The sequence below is a fragment of the Oncorhynchus gorbuscha genome, linkage group LG11, assembly GCF_021184085.1.
Source record: "Oncorhynchus gorbuscha isolate QuinsamMale2020 ecotype Even-year linkage group LG11, OgorEven_v1.0, whole genome shotgun sequence".
NCBI lineage: Eukaryota > Metazoa > Chordata > Actinopteri > Salmoniformes > Salmonidae > Oncorhynchus > Oncorhynchus gorbuscha.
This window is the reverse complement of record NC_060183.1, coordinates 7,525,511-7,538,619: the sequence shown is the minus strand read 5'-3', so window position 1 is coordinate 7,538,619 and position 13,109 is coordinate 7,525,511. Positions and strand designations below refer to the sequence as shown.

The following is a 13,109-nucleotide window of genomic DNA, read 5'->3' as shown; positions in this document are numbered from 1 at the left end:
CTTTGTTTTCTGATTGGTCAGAATGTTTACTAGTAAATTGACACAAGAAGCAGCCTTTGAATGCTGTTGCTTTTATATAGGACAAGTAGCACCCTCCACATTATAAACCCATGTGGGCTGGACATGCTTCCTGAAGATGCAAGACACTAATAATTAATTAAATAAAGTATTTAGTATGCAATGTAATTGGAGCCACTAAAATGCAATGATTCAGTACTTGGGGTGTGAAGATCTGTTAATTAATCATATAGCCTTCTGAAGCTCATAGTGTTTCGGGGATGAACGCCAATAGATGGCGCCACTGAGGTCTAAAGAACTGGAGACTGCGTCCAAGCTGTCCGGACTTTTCTTGTTTCCGAGGTCATCTACTCACGTTCGCCTACACCGATTCGGATTCATGGACTGGTGTTGAGGCCAGATCTGACTGCCCACCGAATCGTTCTGAAAGCTGATTTTTCGCTGCTCCTCTCCCACAACACCGCCCCATAGTTTTACTGTTGCTACGATTTTAAAGGTTTTGAATGGTCAAATCTGATATTTGCGGTGGCCGTACAGCGTTAATTGCGACGCGGCGCTACACGGAGCCCTCTACACTGTTAAACACAATTTGAGAGGCACATGGCGACGCGTTAGCGCTTGATTTGGCCCATGGAGGCTCCGCGAATGCGTCACACGAATCATTCAAGCACATTTTCAGAACAAGCATCAATTGTCTTTAATAGGCATATGCATAGTGTGGAAGCTGTTTGGGTCTTTGTGTGTAAGAAAAAAAAAAGTTGTACGTCAAAGAACACCAATTTTATATTATAGAATGTTTTGTGTGCTGAATTTGCACTTGCAAGTTAAGCGCCACCCCACTACTATCAGTAGCACTGTCAAAGCTGTACAAAACAAAGTCTGCAAACAAACACACACTGGCCACGAACGATGTACAATACCACGTTGGTAATAAGACAATATTTGTTGGACCGCTACTTCTGGGGTAGTTCGCTTTCGCTTGTTAAAAAAAAGATGTACTAGCAGCAATTACAACCAATTAAAAGCAATTAAATCCATGTAAGTATTAGCTAGTTAGACCCTTGTTGTTCATTATTGAAATTGAAATTCAGTTCATGAAAATAAATAGCTAGTCAGCTACTTAACCCTGTTGCCCAAATCTAATGTTATAAACAGACAGCTACTTAACCCTGTTGCCCAAATCTAATGTTATAAACAGACAGCTACTTAACCCTGTTGCCCAAATCTAATGTTATAAACAGACAGCTACTTAACCCTGTTGCCCAAATCTAATGTTATAAACAGACAGCTACTTAACCCTGTTGCCCAAATCTAATGTTATAAACAGACAGCTACTTAACCCTGTTGCCCAAATCTAATGTTATAAACAGACAGCTACTTAACCCTGTTGCCCAAATCTAATGTTATAAACAGACAGCTACTTAACCCTGTTGCCCAAATCTAATGTTATAAACTAATGTTATAAACAGACAGCTACTTAACCCTGTTGCCCAAATCTAATGTTATAAACAGACAGCTACTTAACCCTGTTGCCCAAATCTAATGTTATAAACAGACAGCTACTTAACCCTGTTGCCCAAATCTAATGTTATAAACAGACAGCTACTTAACCCTGTTGCCCAAATCTAATGTTATAAACAGCCATTGGATTCATCTGACTAGTAACGTTTGACAGGACCGGTTATGTGTTGTGAAGCTAGCCACAATAAGGATTAGGCACAATAGTGGAATTTGCGTTTTGCCTTCAAAATAAAAGTACCTCTCATAGTGATGCAGAAGGTTACAATTGGTGGAGTCATGCCATATTTAGACTAGATAATGTTAAACAAGGTTGGAATGTGAAGCAATGAAATGGGGGATCAGTCTAGTCGGCGACACCCACAGAACACAACTGTGAAGAGTTTACGCAAATATTAGCGTTGCAGCTCTTATCACAGGACTGTGACTTGTGTGAAATCACCTCCCCAGTCAGCCTATTGTGTGTATTTAAAAAAAAATTAACCTTTTATTTAACTAGGCAAGTCAGTGAAGAACAAATTCTTATTTTCAATGACTGCCTAGGAACAGTGGGTTAACTACCTGTTCAGGGGCAAAATGACAGACCTTGTCAGCTCGGGGGTTTGAACTTGCAACCTTCCGGTTACTAGTCCAACGCTCTAACCACTAGGCTTCCCTGCCGCCCCAACATGCGAACAGTAGGTGAGTTGTATCCTTCTCCTTAGAATTAAAAGGTAAACCAAAATGAAATATATGGCTTTAGATACATGTATTTAAACCCCTATTGTAGTAGAACTCAGTGAGAAAATCTGTAGGCCAGCAAATGTGAGGGTTTTCAGTGCGCAAAGGAGCCAGACCTACAAAGACTGCTACGCACCTGCATAAGGTAAGTGTGAATGCCAACTACTGAGGAGTGTGTAAGAAAGGTGTATATTTCCCATGTCTGAATCAGGCTCTATGTGGGTTGAATGCTGTAACAACCCAGAATAAAACAATGAATAAAAGTCCCATGATGGTAGAGACTGTCCATTACTGCTGATCCCTTATTAACCTTAATTTATCCACATTACTTTAATAACATATTTCAGTTGTGTGTGTATATATATATATATGCATGTTTTATTTGATTACTTTATTCCATGTCGTTATGTCATCTCTGTTTTCATGCAGTAGCAGCCAGCCAGCCATCTAGCTGTTTTCATGCAGTAGCAGCCAGCCAGTCATCTAGCTGTTTTCATGCAGTAGCAGCCAGCCAGTCATCTAGCTGTTTTCATGCAGTAGCAGCCAGGCAGTCATCTAGCTGTTTTCATGCAGTAGCAGCCAGGCAGTCATCTAGCTGTTTTCATGCAGTAGCAGCCAGCCAGCCATCTAGCTGTTTTCATGCAGTAGCAGCCAGCCATCTAGCTGTTTTCATGCAGTAGCAGTCAGCCAGCCATCTAGCTGTTTTCATGCAGTAGCAGCCAGCCAGCCATCTAGCTGTTTTCATGCAGTAGCAGCCAGCCAGTCATCTAGCTGTTTTCATGCAGTAGCAGCCAGCCAGTCATCTAGCTGTTTTCATGCAGTAGCAGCCAGCCAGCCATCTAGCTGTTTTCATGCAGTAGCAGCCAGCCTTCTATCTCTGTTTTCATGCAGTAGCAGCCAGCCTTATCTCTGTTTTCATGCAGTAGCAGCCAGCCATCTCTGTTTTCATGCAGTAGCAGCCAGCCTTCATCTCTGTTTTCATGCAGTAGCAGCCAGCCAGCCATCTCTGTTTTCATGCAGTAGCAGCCAGCCATCTCTGTTTTCATGCAGTAGCAGCCAGCCTTATCTCTGTTTTCATGCAGTAGCAGCCAGCCTTATCTCTGTTTTCATGCAGTAGCAGCCAGCCTTATCTCTGTTTTCATGCAGTAGCAGCCAGCCTTATCTCTGTTTTCATGCAGTAGCAGCCAGCCAGTCATCTAGCTGTTTTCATGCAGTAGCAGCCAGCCAGTCATCTAGCTGTTTTCATGCAGTAGCAGCCAGCCAGTCATCTAGCTGTTTTCATGCAGTAGCAGCCAGCCTTCATCTCTGTTTTCATGCAGTAGCAGCCAGCCTTATCTCTGTTTTCATGCAGTAGCAGCCAGTCATCTATCTGTTTTCATGCAGTAGCAGCCAGCCTTCTATCTCTGTTTTCATGCAGTAGCAGCCAGCCTTCATCTCTGTTTTCATGCAGTAGCAGCCAGCCAGTCATCTATCTGTTTTCATGCAGTAGCAGCCAGCCAGTCATCTAGCTGTTTTCATGCAGTAGCAGCCAGCCAGCCATCTAGCTGTTTTCATGCAGTAGCCAGCCAGTCATCTATCTGTTTTCATGCAGTAGCAGCCAAGCCTTCTATTTCTGTTTTCAATGAGTCATCCATCTATATATTAGCTGGCTTTAAAGCTGGTTTGGCAACATCAGCCAAACATAATGCATGTTTTACATAAACACCATCTAGGTTTTATGCAGGGCCAGCCAGCATCTAGCAGCCAGTAGCAGCCAGCCAGCCATCTAGCTGTTTTTGCAGTAGCAGCCAGCCAGCCATCTAGCCTGGCAGCCACCATCTAGCTGTTTTCATGCATAGCCAGCCAGCCAACATGAGTAGCAGCCAGCCAGCCATTAGCTGTTTTCATGCAAAGCCAGCCAATCTAGCTGTTCGGACATCTAGCAGCCAGCCAGTCTCCAGCTGTTTTATCAAACCAGCCATGTGATGGGTGGATAGAAGCCAACCAGCCATCAAAATGTTTTACTGCAAGCCATTTATTGCAGTAGCAGAAACTATCAAAACAGCCAGCCAAATGTAGCAGCCAGATGATCTTGTTTTATAATAGCAGCCAGCCAGTCATCTAGCTGTTTTCATGAAGCAGCCAACCAACTGTGTTTTGATGCCTTTAGTCAAATCATTTCAAATAAAATCCATCTACATTTTCATGCAGTAGCAGTCAGCCAGTCATCTAGCTTTATCTGATGGAATCAGCCAGGCCTCTAGCTCCTCCCAGCCAGCCATCTAGCTGGACTATGAGGACAGAAGTTTTTAGCTGTTTTTATTTAACCAGGAAAGTCAGCTGTTTTAAGAACAAATTCTTATTTTCAATAGCAGCCAGCCAGCCATCTGGGAACAGCCAGCCAGCCAACTGCTGTTTTTCAGGGGCAGTCAATGACAGCATTTGTACCTTGTCAGCATCTAGCTGTTTTTGAAGCAGCCAGCCAACCATTAGCTGTTTTCATGCAGTCCAACGCCATCTAACCACAGTAGCAGGCTAGCCATCCTGCCAGTCCAGCCAGGTCATGCCCAAGATCCAGCTGTTTTGATGCAGAGCAGCCAGCCAGTCATCTAGCTGTTTTCCGTCCAGGCCATCTAGCTGGAGATAGCAGCCAGCCATCTAGCTGTTTTCAAAGCCAGCCAGCCATCTAGGAACAACAGCCAGTGAGTGTAGGGCGTCTGCTGGAACAAGCCAGTCATCTAGCTGTAGTAGCAGCCAGCCAGCCATCTAGCTGTGGACTGGGATGGCTGGATGCAGGCAGTAGCCAGTCATCTGAGTTTTTGCAGTAGCAGCCAGAGTCATCTAGGTCATGAGTTCAATCCCAGTCATTTAGCTTTTTTAAAACCCTAATCCCAAACTTTAACCATTCAGAGTAAATTTTTAAACTTAACCTTTGCAATTAGCTGTTTTATGGACAAATGTCTAGCTGTTTTCTGCATGGAGCCACCAAGTTTGTTGAAGTCAGTCTGGATTTGCCATCTTTCTCCTCCTCCTCAGCCGTCTCTAGCTCCTCCTCCCAGTCTCTAGCTCCTCCTCCCAGCCATCTAGCCTAGCCCAGCCCCTCTAGCTGTTTTCATGCAGTAGCAGCCAGCCCTCTAGCTGTTTTCTCCTCAGCCCCTCTAGCTGTTCTCCTGCAGTAGCAGCCAGCCAGCCATCTAGCCTCAGTCCTCCCAGCCATCTAGCTGTTTTCTGCCTCCTCCCAGCCATCTAGCCTCCTAGCCTCCCAGTCATCTAGCTCCTCCTCCCAGTCTCCTCCTCCAGCCAGCCAGTCTCCTCCTAGCCTCCCGTCTCTGTTTTCTGCAGTAGCAGCCAGCCCCATCTAGCTGTTTTGATGCAGTAGCAGCTCCCATCTCCTCTTCAGATGAAGTGTACTATCAACACAGCCAGAAGCTGTTTTCCGAGCCAGCCATCAGCCAGTCCCAACGTCAGGAAGCCAAGCTCATGACCACGCCATCTAGCTGTTTTCATGCTAGCAGCCAGGTCCTAGCTGTGTAGCACCACCATCTAGCTGTTTTCATCCAGCCAGATCATGGGCAAGGTGCAGCCAGCCATCTAGCTGTTTTGGTGATGCCCAGCTGGAGACAGATGAAGAAGACAGGGAAGCCAGCCATCTAGCTGTGGCTGAAGAGGACCGTGTGAAGGTGGTCTCTGCTGTTTTCATGCCCTCCTCCAGCTAGAGCCAGGTTACACAAGGACATTTAGCTGTTTTGATGCAAAAAATTAAAAGACAAGTTTCTATAAGACAAATCTAAATGAAAGCAGCCAGCCAGTCATCTAGCTGTTTTCCTATAGGCCAGCCATCTAGCTGTCATGCAGTAGCAGCCAGCCAGCTGTTTTCATGCAGTAGCAGCCAGCCAGTCACTAGCTGCCCTATAGCAGCCAGTCAGTCATCTAGCTGTTTTCAAAAGTAGCCAGCCACTAGTGTTTTCATGCAGTAGCAGCCAGCCAGTCATCTAGGTTTTCATGCAGTAAGTAGTCAGTCACTAGTGCCATAGTAGGCCAGCCAGCTGTCAAAAGTAGTGCCAGCCTTCTATCTCTGCCCTAGCAGGCCCCGGTCAAGTAGCAGTGTCATCTATCTGTGCCCTATAGGTCCCAAGGTCTAAAATGAGTCACTAGTGCCCTTTAAAGGGTTTGGCCCATCAAAACATAAGTGTACATAAACACTAGTGTGTTATAGGCCGGCCCAGCCATAAGTCAAAAGTAGTGCACTAGTGCCCTATAGGCAACCCGGTCAAAAGTAGTGCACTAGTGAAAACAACCCATCTTAGGTCTCCACCTTATCAAAAATGTAGTGCACTAGTGCCCTAAATGACTTACTGCAACCATTTAAAACTAGTGCAAAACTAGTGCCCTAATAGGTCCCCAAAAGTAGTGAGTGGTCGGTCAAAAGTAGTGCACTAGTGCCCTATAGGTCCCGGTCAAAAGTAGTGCACTAGTGCCCTATAGGTCCCGGTCAAATGCCCTATTTCGGTCAAAAGTAGTGCACTAGTGCTTTATCTAGGTGGTCAAAAGTAGTGCACTAGTGCCCTATAGGCCCAGAAGTTTTTATTTTTTATTTAACCAGGAAAGTAGTGCATTTTCAGTGCCCTGGGAACAGTAGGTTAACTGCCTTGTTCAGGGTCAGAATGAAAGTAGTGCACTAGTGCAACCCCGGTTACTAGTCCAACGGTCTAAAAGTAGTCCACCAGGTGCCCTAAGATCCCGGTCAAAGTAGTGCAAAACCAGTGAACCGGTGATAGGTGGAACCCGGTCCAAAGTAGTGCACTGGGATGGCGGTGCCCTGAGTTTCGACACAGAGGTCATGAGTTCCCAGTACTTTATTTTTTTTAAAGTAATGCTTTAACCATTCAGTGCCTTAAACTTAACCTTGCAATTTGACGTTTATGGACAAATGTCGGTCTGCATGGAGAAAGTTAGTGTCACTGGATTTGTGCCCTCCTAGGTCTCCTCTTCCTCCCGTCTCCTCTTCAGAAGAAGTGTACTATGCCCAGAGAAGGATCCCCAGCCAGTCCCAAAGGAAGTGCATGACCAGTGCCCTGCCAGGTCCCGTGGCACCAAAGTAGTGCATGGGCAAGGTGCCCAGGTCCCGGATGCCCAGGAGACAGATGAAGAAGACAGGGAAGAGGTGCTGAAGAGGACTAGTGAAGGTGGTCTCTAGGCACTAGGTTACCAAGGACATTTAAAAAAATTAAAAGACAAGTTTCAAAAGTAGTGCACTAGTGCCCTATAGGTCCCGGTCAAAAGTAGTGCACTAGTGCCCTATAGGTCCCGGTCAAAAGTAGTGCACTAGTGCCCTATAGGTCCCGGTCAAAAGTAGTGCACTAGTGCCCTATAGGTCCCGGTCAAAAGTAGTGCACTAGTGCCCTATAGGTCCCGGTCAAAAGTAGTGCACTAGTGCCCTATAGGCCCCGGTCAAAAGTAGTGCACTAGTGCCCTATAGGCCCCGGTCAAAAGTAGTGCCCTATAGGTCCCGGTCAAAAGTAGTGCCCTATAGGTCCCGGTCAAAAGTAGTGCACTAGTGCCCTATAGGCCCCGGTCAAAAGTAGTGCACTAGTGCCCTATAGGCCCCGGTCAAAAGTAGTGCACTAGTGCCCTATAGGCCCCGGTCAAAAGTAGTGCACTAGTGCCCTATAGGTCCCGGTCAAAAGTAGTGCACTAGTGCCCTATAGGTCCCGGTCAACAGTAGTGCACTTGTGCCCTATAGGCCCCGGTCAAAAGTAGTGCACTTGTGCCCTATAGGCCCCGGTCAAAAGTAGTGCACTAGTGCCCTATAGGCCCCGGTCAACAGTAGTGCACTAGTGCCCTATAGGCCCCGGTCAACAGTAGTGCACTAGTGCCCTATAGGTCCCGGTCAAAAGTAGTGCACTAGTGCCCTATAGGTCCCGGTCAAAAGTAGTGCCCTATATACAGGGAATAGGGTGCCATTTGGGACTCCCCCAAAACGCTAGCCCTCTTGGGTAGTTACAGGGGGAAAACAATAAGCTAATAGTCAATGTCATAACAGGTAAAGAAACAAAGGTTTCTGTACCAAATATTAAGTTCTGCTTTTCTGATGTATCAAATACTTATGTCATGCAATAAAATGCTAATTAATTACTTAAAAATCATACAATGTGATTTTCTGGATTTTTGTTTTAGATTCCGTCTCTCACAGTTGAAGTGTACCTATGATAAAATTACAGACCTCTACATGCTTTGTACGTAGGAAAACCTGCAAAATCGACAGTGTGTCAAATACTTGTTCTCCCCACTAAGTGTATTATGGGGCATTATAAAGAATTATACACATGTACTACATAGAAGGTGTTACTAAAAAGACTACTAAGACGTGTTGCAATAAGAATATTTTTATTTATTTATTTTAAACACATTTTTTAAATTGTTTTTTTTTTAACAAAGCTTATATTCAACTGAGTGCTGGTCTTTTAATTAAAAAATATAGATATATTTGATGTGATCGACTGCCTGGTCATGTGTCTAGCCAATGAGTGACAAGGAGTTGGCATGACAGCACAGACAGACTGGCTAATGGACTGTGCTCCCCCAAGCACCCTTTTCCTTATTACCACTAGAGGATAAGAGTTGTGGACGTTCTCTCATTTTCTTTACCTGGTAGTTGCAGAACATGAGGAGAGGCACCAGGACTGTCCGGGAGAGGACCAGGGCGGGGAGGACTCTACTGGTGGGGCCTGGGACCTGCAGCCAGGCCGTGGCCTGACGACCACAGAAGTCAGCCACGTTGTAGAGGAAGAAGCTGGAGAGAAGATAATGACTACATTATCCCCCATGGTCCATATTCATAAAGAGTCTCAGTGGTGGTGATCTAGGATCAGGTCATAATGAGTCTCATAGTAGGTGATATAGGATCAGGTCATAAAGAGTCTCATAGTAGGTGATCTAGGATCAGGTCATAAAGAGTCTCATAGTAGGTGATCTAGGATCAGGTCATAAAGCGTCTCTGTAGGAGTGGTGATCTAGGATCAGGTCATAGTCTCAGGAGTGGTGATCTAGGATCAGGTCATAAAGAGTCTCAGTAGGAGTGGTGATCTAGGATCAGGTCATAAAGAGTCTCATAGTAGGTGATCTAGGATCAGGTCATAAAGCGTCTCTGTAGGAGTGGTGATCTAGGATCAGGTCATAAAGAGTCTCAGTAGGAGTTGTGATCTAGGATCAGGTCATAAAGAGTCTCAGAGTAGGTGATCTAGGATCAGGTCATAGTCTCAGGAGTGGTGATCTAGGATCAGGTCATAAAGAGTCTCAGTAGGAGTGGTGATCTAGGATCAGGTCATAATGAGTCTCATAGTAGGTGATCTAGGATCAGGTCATAAAGAGTCTCAGAGTAGGTGATCTAGGATCAGGTCATAAAGAGTCTCAGTAGGAGTTGTGATCTAGGATCAGGTCATAAAGAGTCTCAGTAGGTGTGGTGATCTATGATCAGGTCATACAGAGTCTCAGTAGGAGTGGTGATCTAGGATCAGGTCATAAAGAGTCTCATAGTAGGTGATCTAGGATCAGGTCATAGTCTCAGTAGGAGTGGTGATCTATGATCAGGTCATACAGAGTCTCAGTAGGAGTGGTGATCTAGGATCAGGTCATAAAGAGTCTCATAGTAGCTGATCTAGGATCAGGTCATGAAGAGTCTCAGAGCAGGTGATCTAGGATCAGGTTCCCCTTGTCCATGTAATCCATTTCATTATGATCCAAAAAGCCAAAACTGATCCTAGATCAGCCCTCTGTAACGTTTTCTGAATACAAGCCCTGTATTCATGACATATCAAGTATACATACAGGAAGCATAGATACACTAAGACCGCATTCAACCAGCTGTAGAAGGCCATAAGCAAACAAGAAAATTGTCATCCAGCTCTTAGTGACAGGGGACTTTAATGCTGGAAAACTTAATCTGTTTACCTCATTTCTCTCAGCATGTCACATGTGGAACAAAACTCTAGACCACCTTTACTCCACACACAGAGACGCATACAAAACTCTCTTCTCGCCCTCCATTTGGCAAATCTGACCATAATTATATCCTCCTGATTCCTGCTTACTAGCAAAAACTAAAGCAGGAAGTACCAGTGACTCGCTCGATATAGAAGTGGTCAGATGAAGCAGATGCTAAACTACAGGACTGTTTTGCTATCACAGACTGGAATATGTTCTGGGATTCATCCAATGGCATTGAGGAGTACACCACATCAGTCACCGGGCTTTATCAATAAGTGCATTGATGACGTCGTCCTCACAGTGACTGTACGTACATACCACAACCAGAAGCCATGGACGACAGGCAACAGTCACACTGAGATAAAGGGTAGAGCTGCCACTTCAAGGAATGGGACACTAACCTGGATGCTTATGAGAAATCCCACAATGCCCTCCGGCGAACCATCAAACAGGCAAAGCGTCAATACAGGGCTAAGATTGAATCGTACTACACCGCTCTGATGCTCGTCAGATGTGGCAAGGCTTGCAAACTATTACAGACTACAAAGGAAAGTCCAGTCATGAGCTTCCCAGTGATACGAGCCTACGATAATGAGCTAAATTACTTCTATGTGCGCTTCAAGGCAAGTAACACTGAAGCATGCATGACGACTGTGTGATCACACTCTCCATATGTGAGTAAGACCTTTAAACATGTCAACATTCACAAGGCCGCAGGGTCAGACGGATTACCAGGATTACCAGGACGTGTACTCAGAGCATGCGCTGACCAACTGCCAAGTGTCTTTACTGACATTTTCAACCTGTCCCTGACTGAGTCTGTAATACCAACATGCTTCAAGCAGACCACCATAGTGTTCTTGGGCACAGGGACTAAGGTAACCTGCCTAAATGACTACCGACCGGTAGCACTCATGTCTGTAGCCATGAAGTGCTTTGAAAGGCTGGTCATGGCTCACATCAACACCATCATCCCAGAAACCCTGGACCCACTCCAATTTGCATATCGCCCCAACAGATCCACAGATGATGCAATCTCTATGCCCTTTCCCACCTGGACAAAAGGAACACCTATGTGAGAATACTATTCATTGACTACAGCTCAGCGTTCAACACCATAGTGCTCTCAAAGCTCATCAATAAGCTGAGGACCCTGGGACTGAACACCTCCCTCTGCAACTGGATCCTGGACTTCCTGACGTGCCGCCCCCAGGTCATAAGGGTAGGTAGCAACACATCCGCCACATGATCCCCAACACCGGGGCCCCTCAGGGGTGCGTGCTTAGTCCCCTCCTTTACTCCCTGTTCACCCAGGACTGTGTGATCAAGCATGACTAACACCATCGTTCATTTTCCAAAGACACAGTGGTAGGCCTGATCGCCAACAACGATGAGACAGCCTATAGGGAGTAGGTCAGAGACCAGGCTGTGTGGTGCAAGGACAACAACCTCTCCCTGAACGTGATCAAGACACCCCTATTCTCATCGACAGGGCTGTAGTGGAGCAGGTCGAGAGCTTCAAGTTCCTTGGTGTCCACATCATCAAACTATCATGGTCCAAGCACACCAAGACAGCCATGAAGAGGGCACGACAACGCCTCTTCCCCCTCAGGAGACTGAAAAGATTTAGCATGGGTCCTCAGATCCACAAAAAGTTCAACAGCTGCACCATCGAGAGCATCCTGACCGGCTGCATCACCGCCTGATATGGCAACTGGTCGGCATCAGACCACAAGGCACTACAGGGAGTAGTGTGTACGGCCCAGTACATCACCGGGGCCAAGCTTCCTGCCATCCATGATCTCTGTCCCAGGCAGTGTCTGAGGAAGGCCTTAAAAATTGTCATAGACTCCTGCAACCCCAGTCATAGACTGTTCTCTCTGCTACCGCACGGCAAGCGGTACTGGAGCACCAAGTCTAGGTCCAAAAGGCTTCTAAACAGCTTCTACCCCCAAGCCATATGACTGCTGAACAGATAATAATGGCCACCCGGACTATTCACATCGACTCCCTCCTTTTCTTAATGTGGCTGCTATTCATTGTTTATTTTCTTTGTATATAGCCTCCACATTGACTCTGTACCGTAACACCCTGTATATAGCCTCCACATTGACTCTGTACCGTAACACCCTGTATATAGTCTAGCCTCCACATTGACTCTGTACCGTAACACCCTGTATATAGCCTCCACATTGACTCTGTACCGTAACACCCTGTATATAGCCTCCACATTGACTCTGTAACACCCTGTATAACACATTGACTCTGTAATATAGCCTCCACATTGACTCTGTACCGTAACACCCTGTATATAGCCTCGTTATTGTGATATTTTTTTAAAAAAAAAAAAAAAAAAAAAAAATCTTTAGTTTATTTAGTAAATATTTTCTTAACCTCTTATTTTGCTTAAAACTGCATAGTTGGTTAAGGGCTTGTAAGTCAGCATTCTACAGTAAGGTCTACACTTGTTGTATTCAGAGCATGTGACAAATACAATTTGATTTGATTTAGACACTACTGACGAGATAAAGAGCCGAATCAGTCTGATTCTCACCTGGTGATGGGGGTGAAGTATGTTGTTGTCCAGGGGCTGCCACTCTTCTGGTTAACAGACTGAGAAGAGAAGACAACATGCTGTCCTGGTTAACAGACTGAGAAGACAACATGCTGTCCTGGTTAACAGACGGAGAAGACAACATGCTGTCCTGGTTAACAGACAGAGAAGACAACATGCTGTCCTGGTTAACAGACTGAGAAGAGAAGACAACATGCTGTCCTGGTTAACAGACAGAGAAGACAACATGCTGTCCTGGTTAATAGACTGAGAAGACAACATGCTGTCCTGGTTAACAGACTGAGAAGAGAAGACAACATGCTGTCCTGGTTAA

General features: G+C 45.5%; 1 protein-coding gene across 4 annotated transcripts in view; it reads right to left on the bottom strand.

Annotated features, from left to right (window-relative positions):
- Positions 1-8,782: 8,782 nt before the first annotated feature.
- The window catches only part of slc29a3 (solute carrier family 29 member 3), a 38,101-nt gene continuing 33,774 nt past the window's right edge, over positions 8,783-13,109 (bottom strand). For 3 of the 4 annotated variants that reach the window (XM_046368460.1, XM_046368463.1, XM_046368461.1), the window contains 2 exons: positions 12,776-12,834; positions 8,785-9,028 (listed from right to left, as the gene is read on the bottom strand). In XM_046368460.1, coding sequence (XP_046224416.1) covers positions 8,800-9,028; positions 12,776-12,834 — 288 coding nt within the window. In that variant the 3' untranslated portion in view covers positions 8,785-8,799. Of the gene's footprint in view, positions 9,029-12,775; positions 12,835-13,109 lie in introns of all 4 variants that reach the window. The other variant, XM_046368458.1, reaches the window with a different exon arrangement.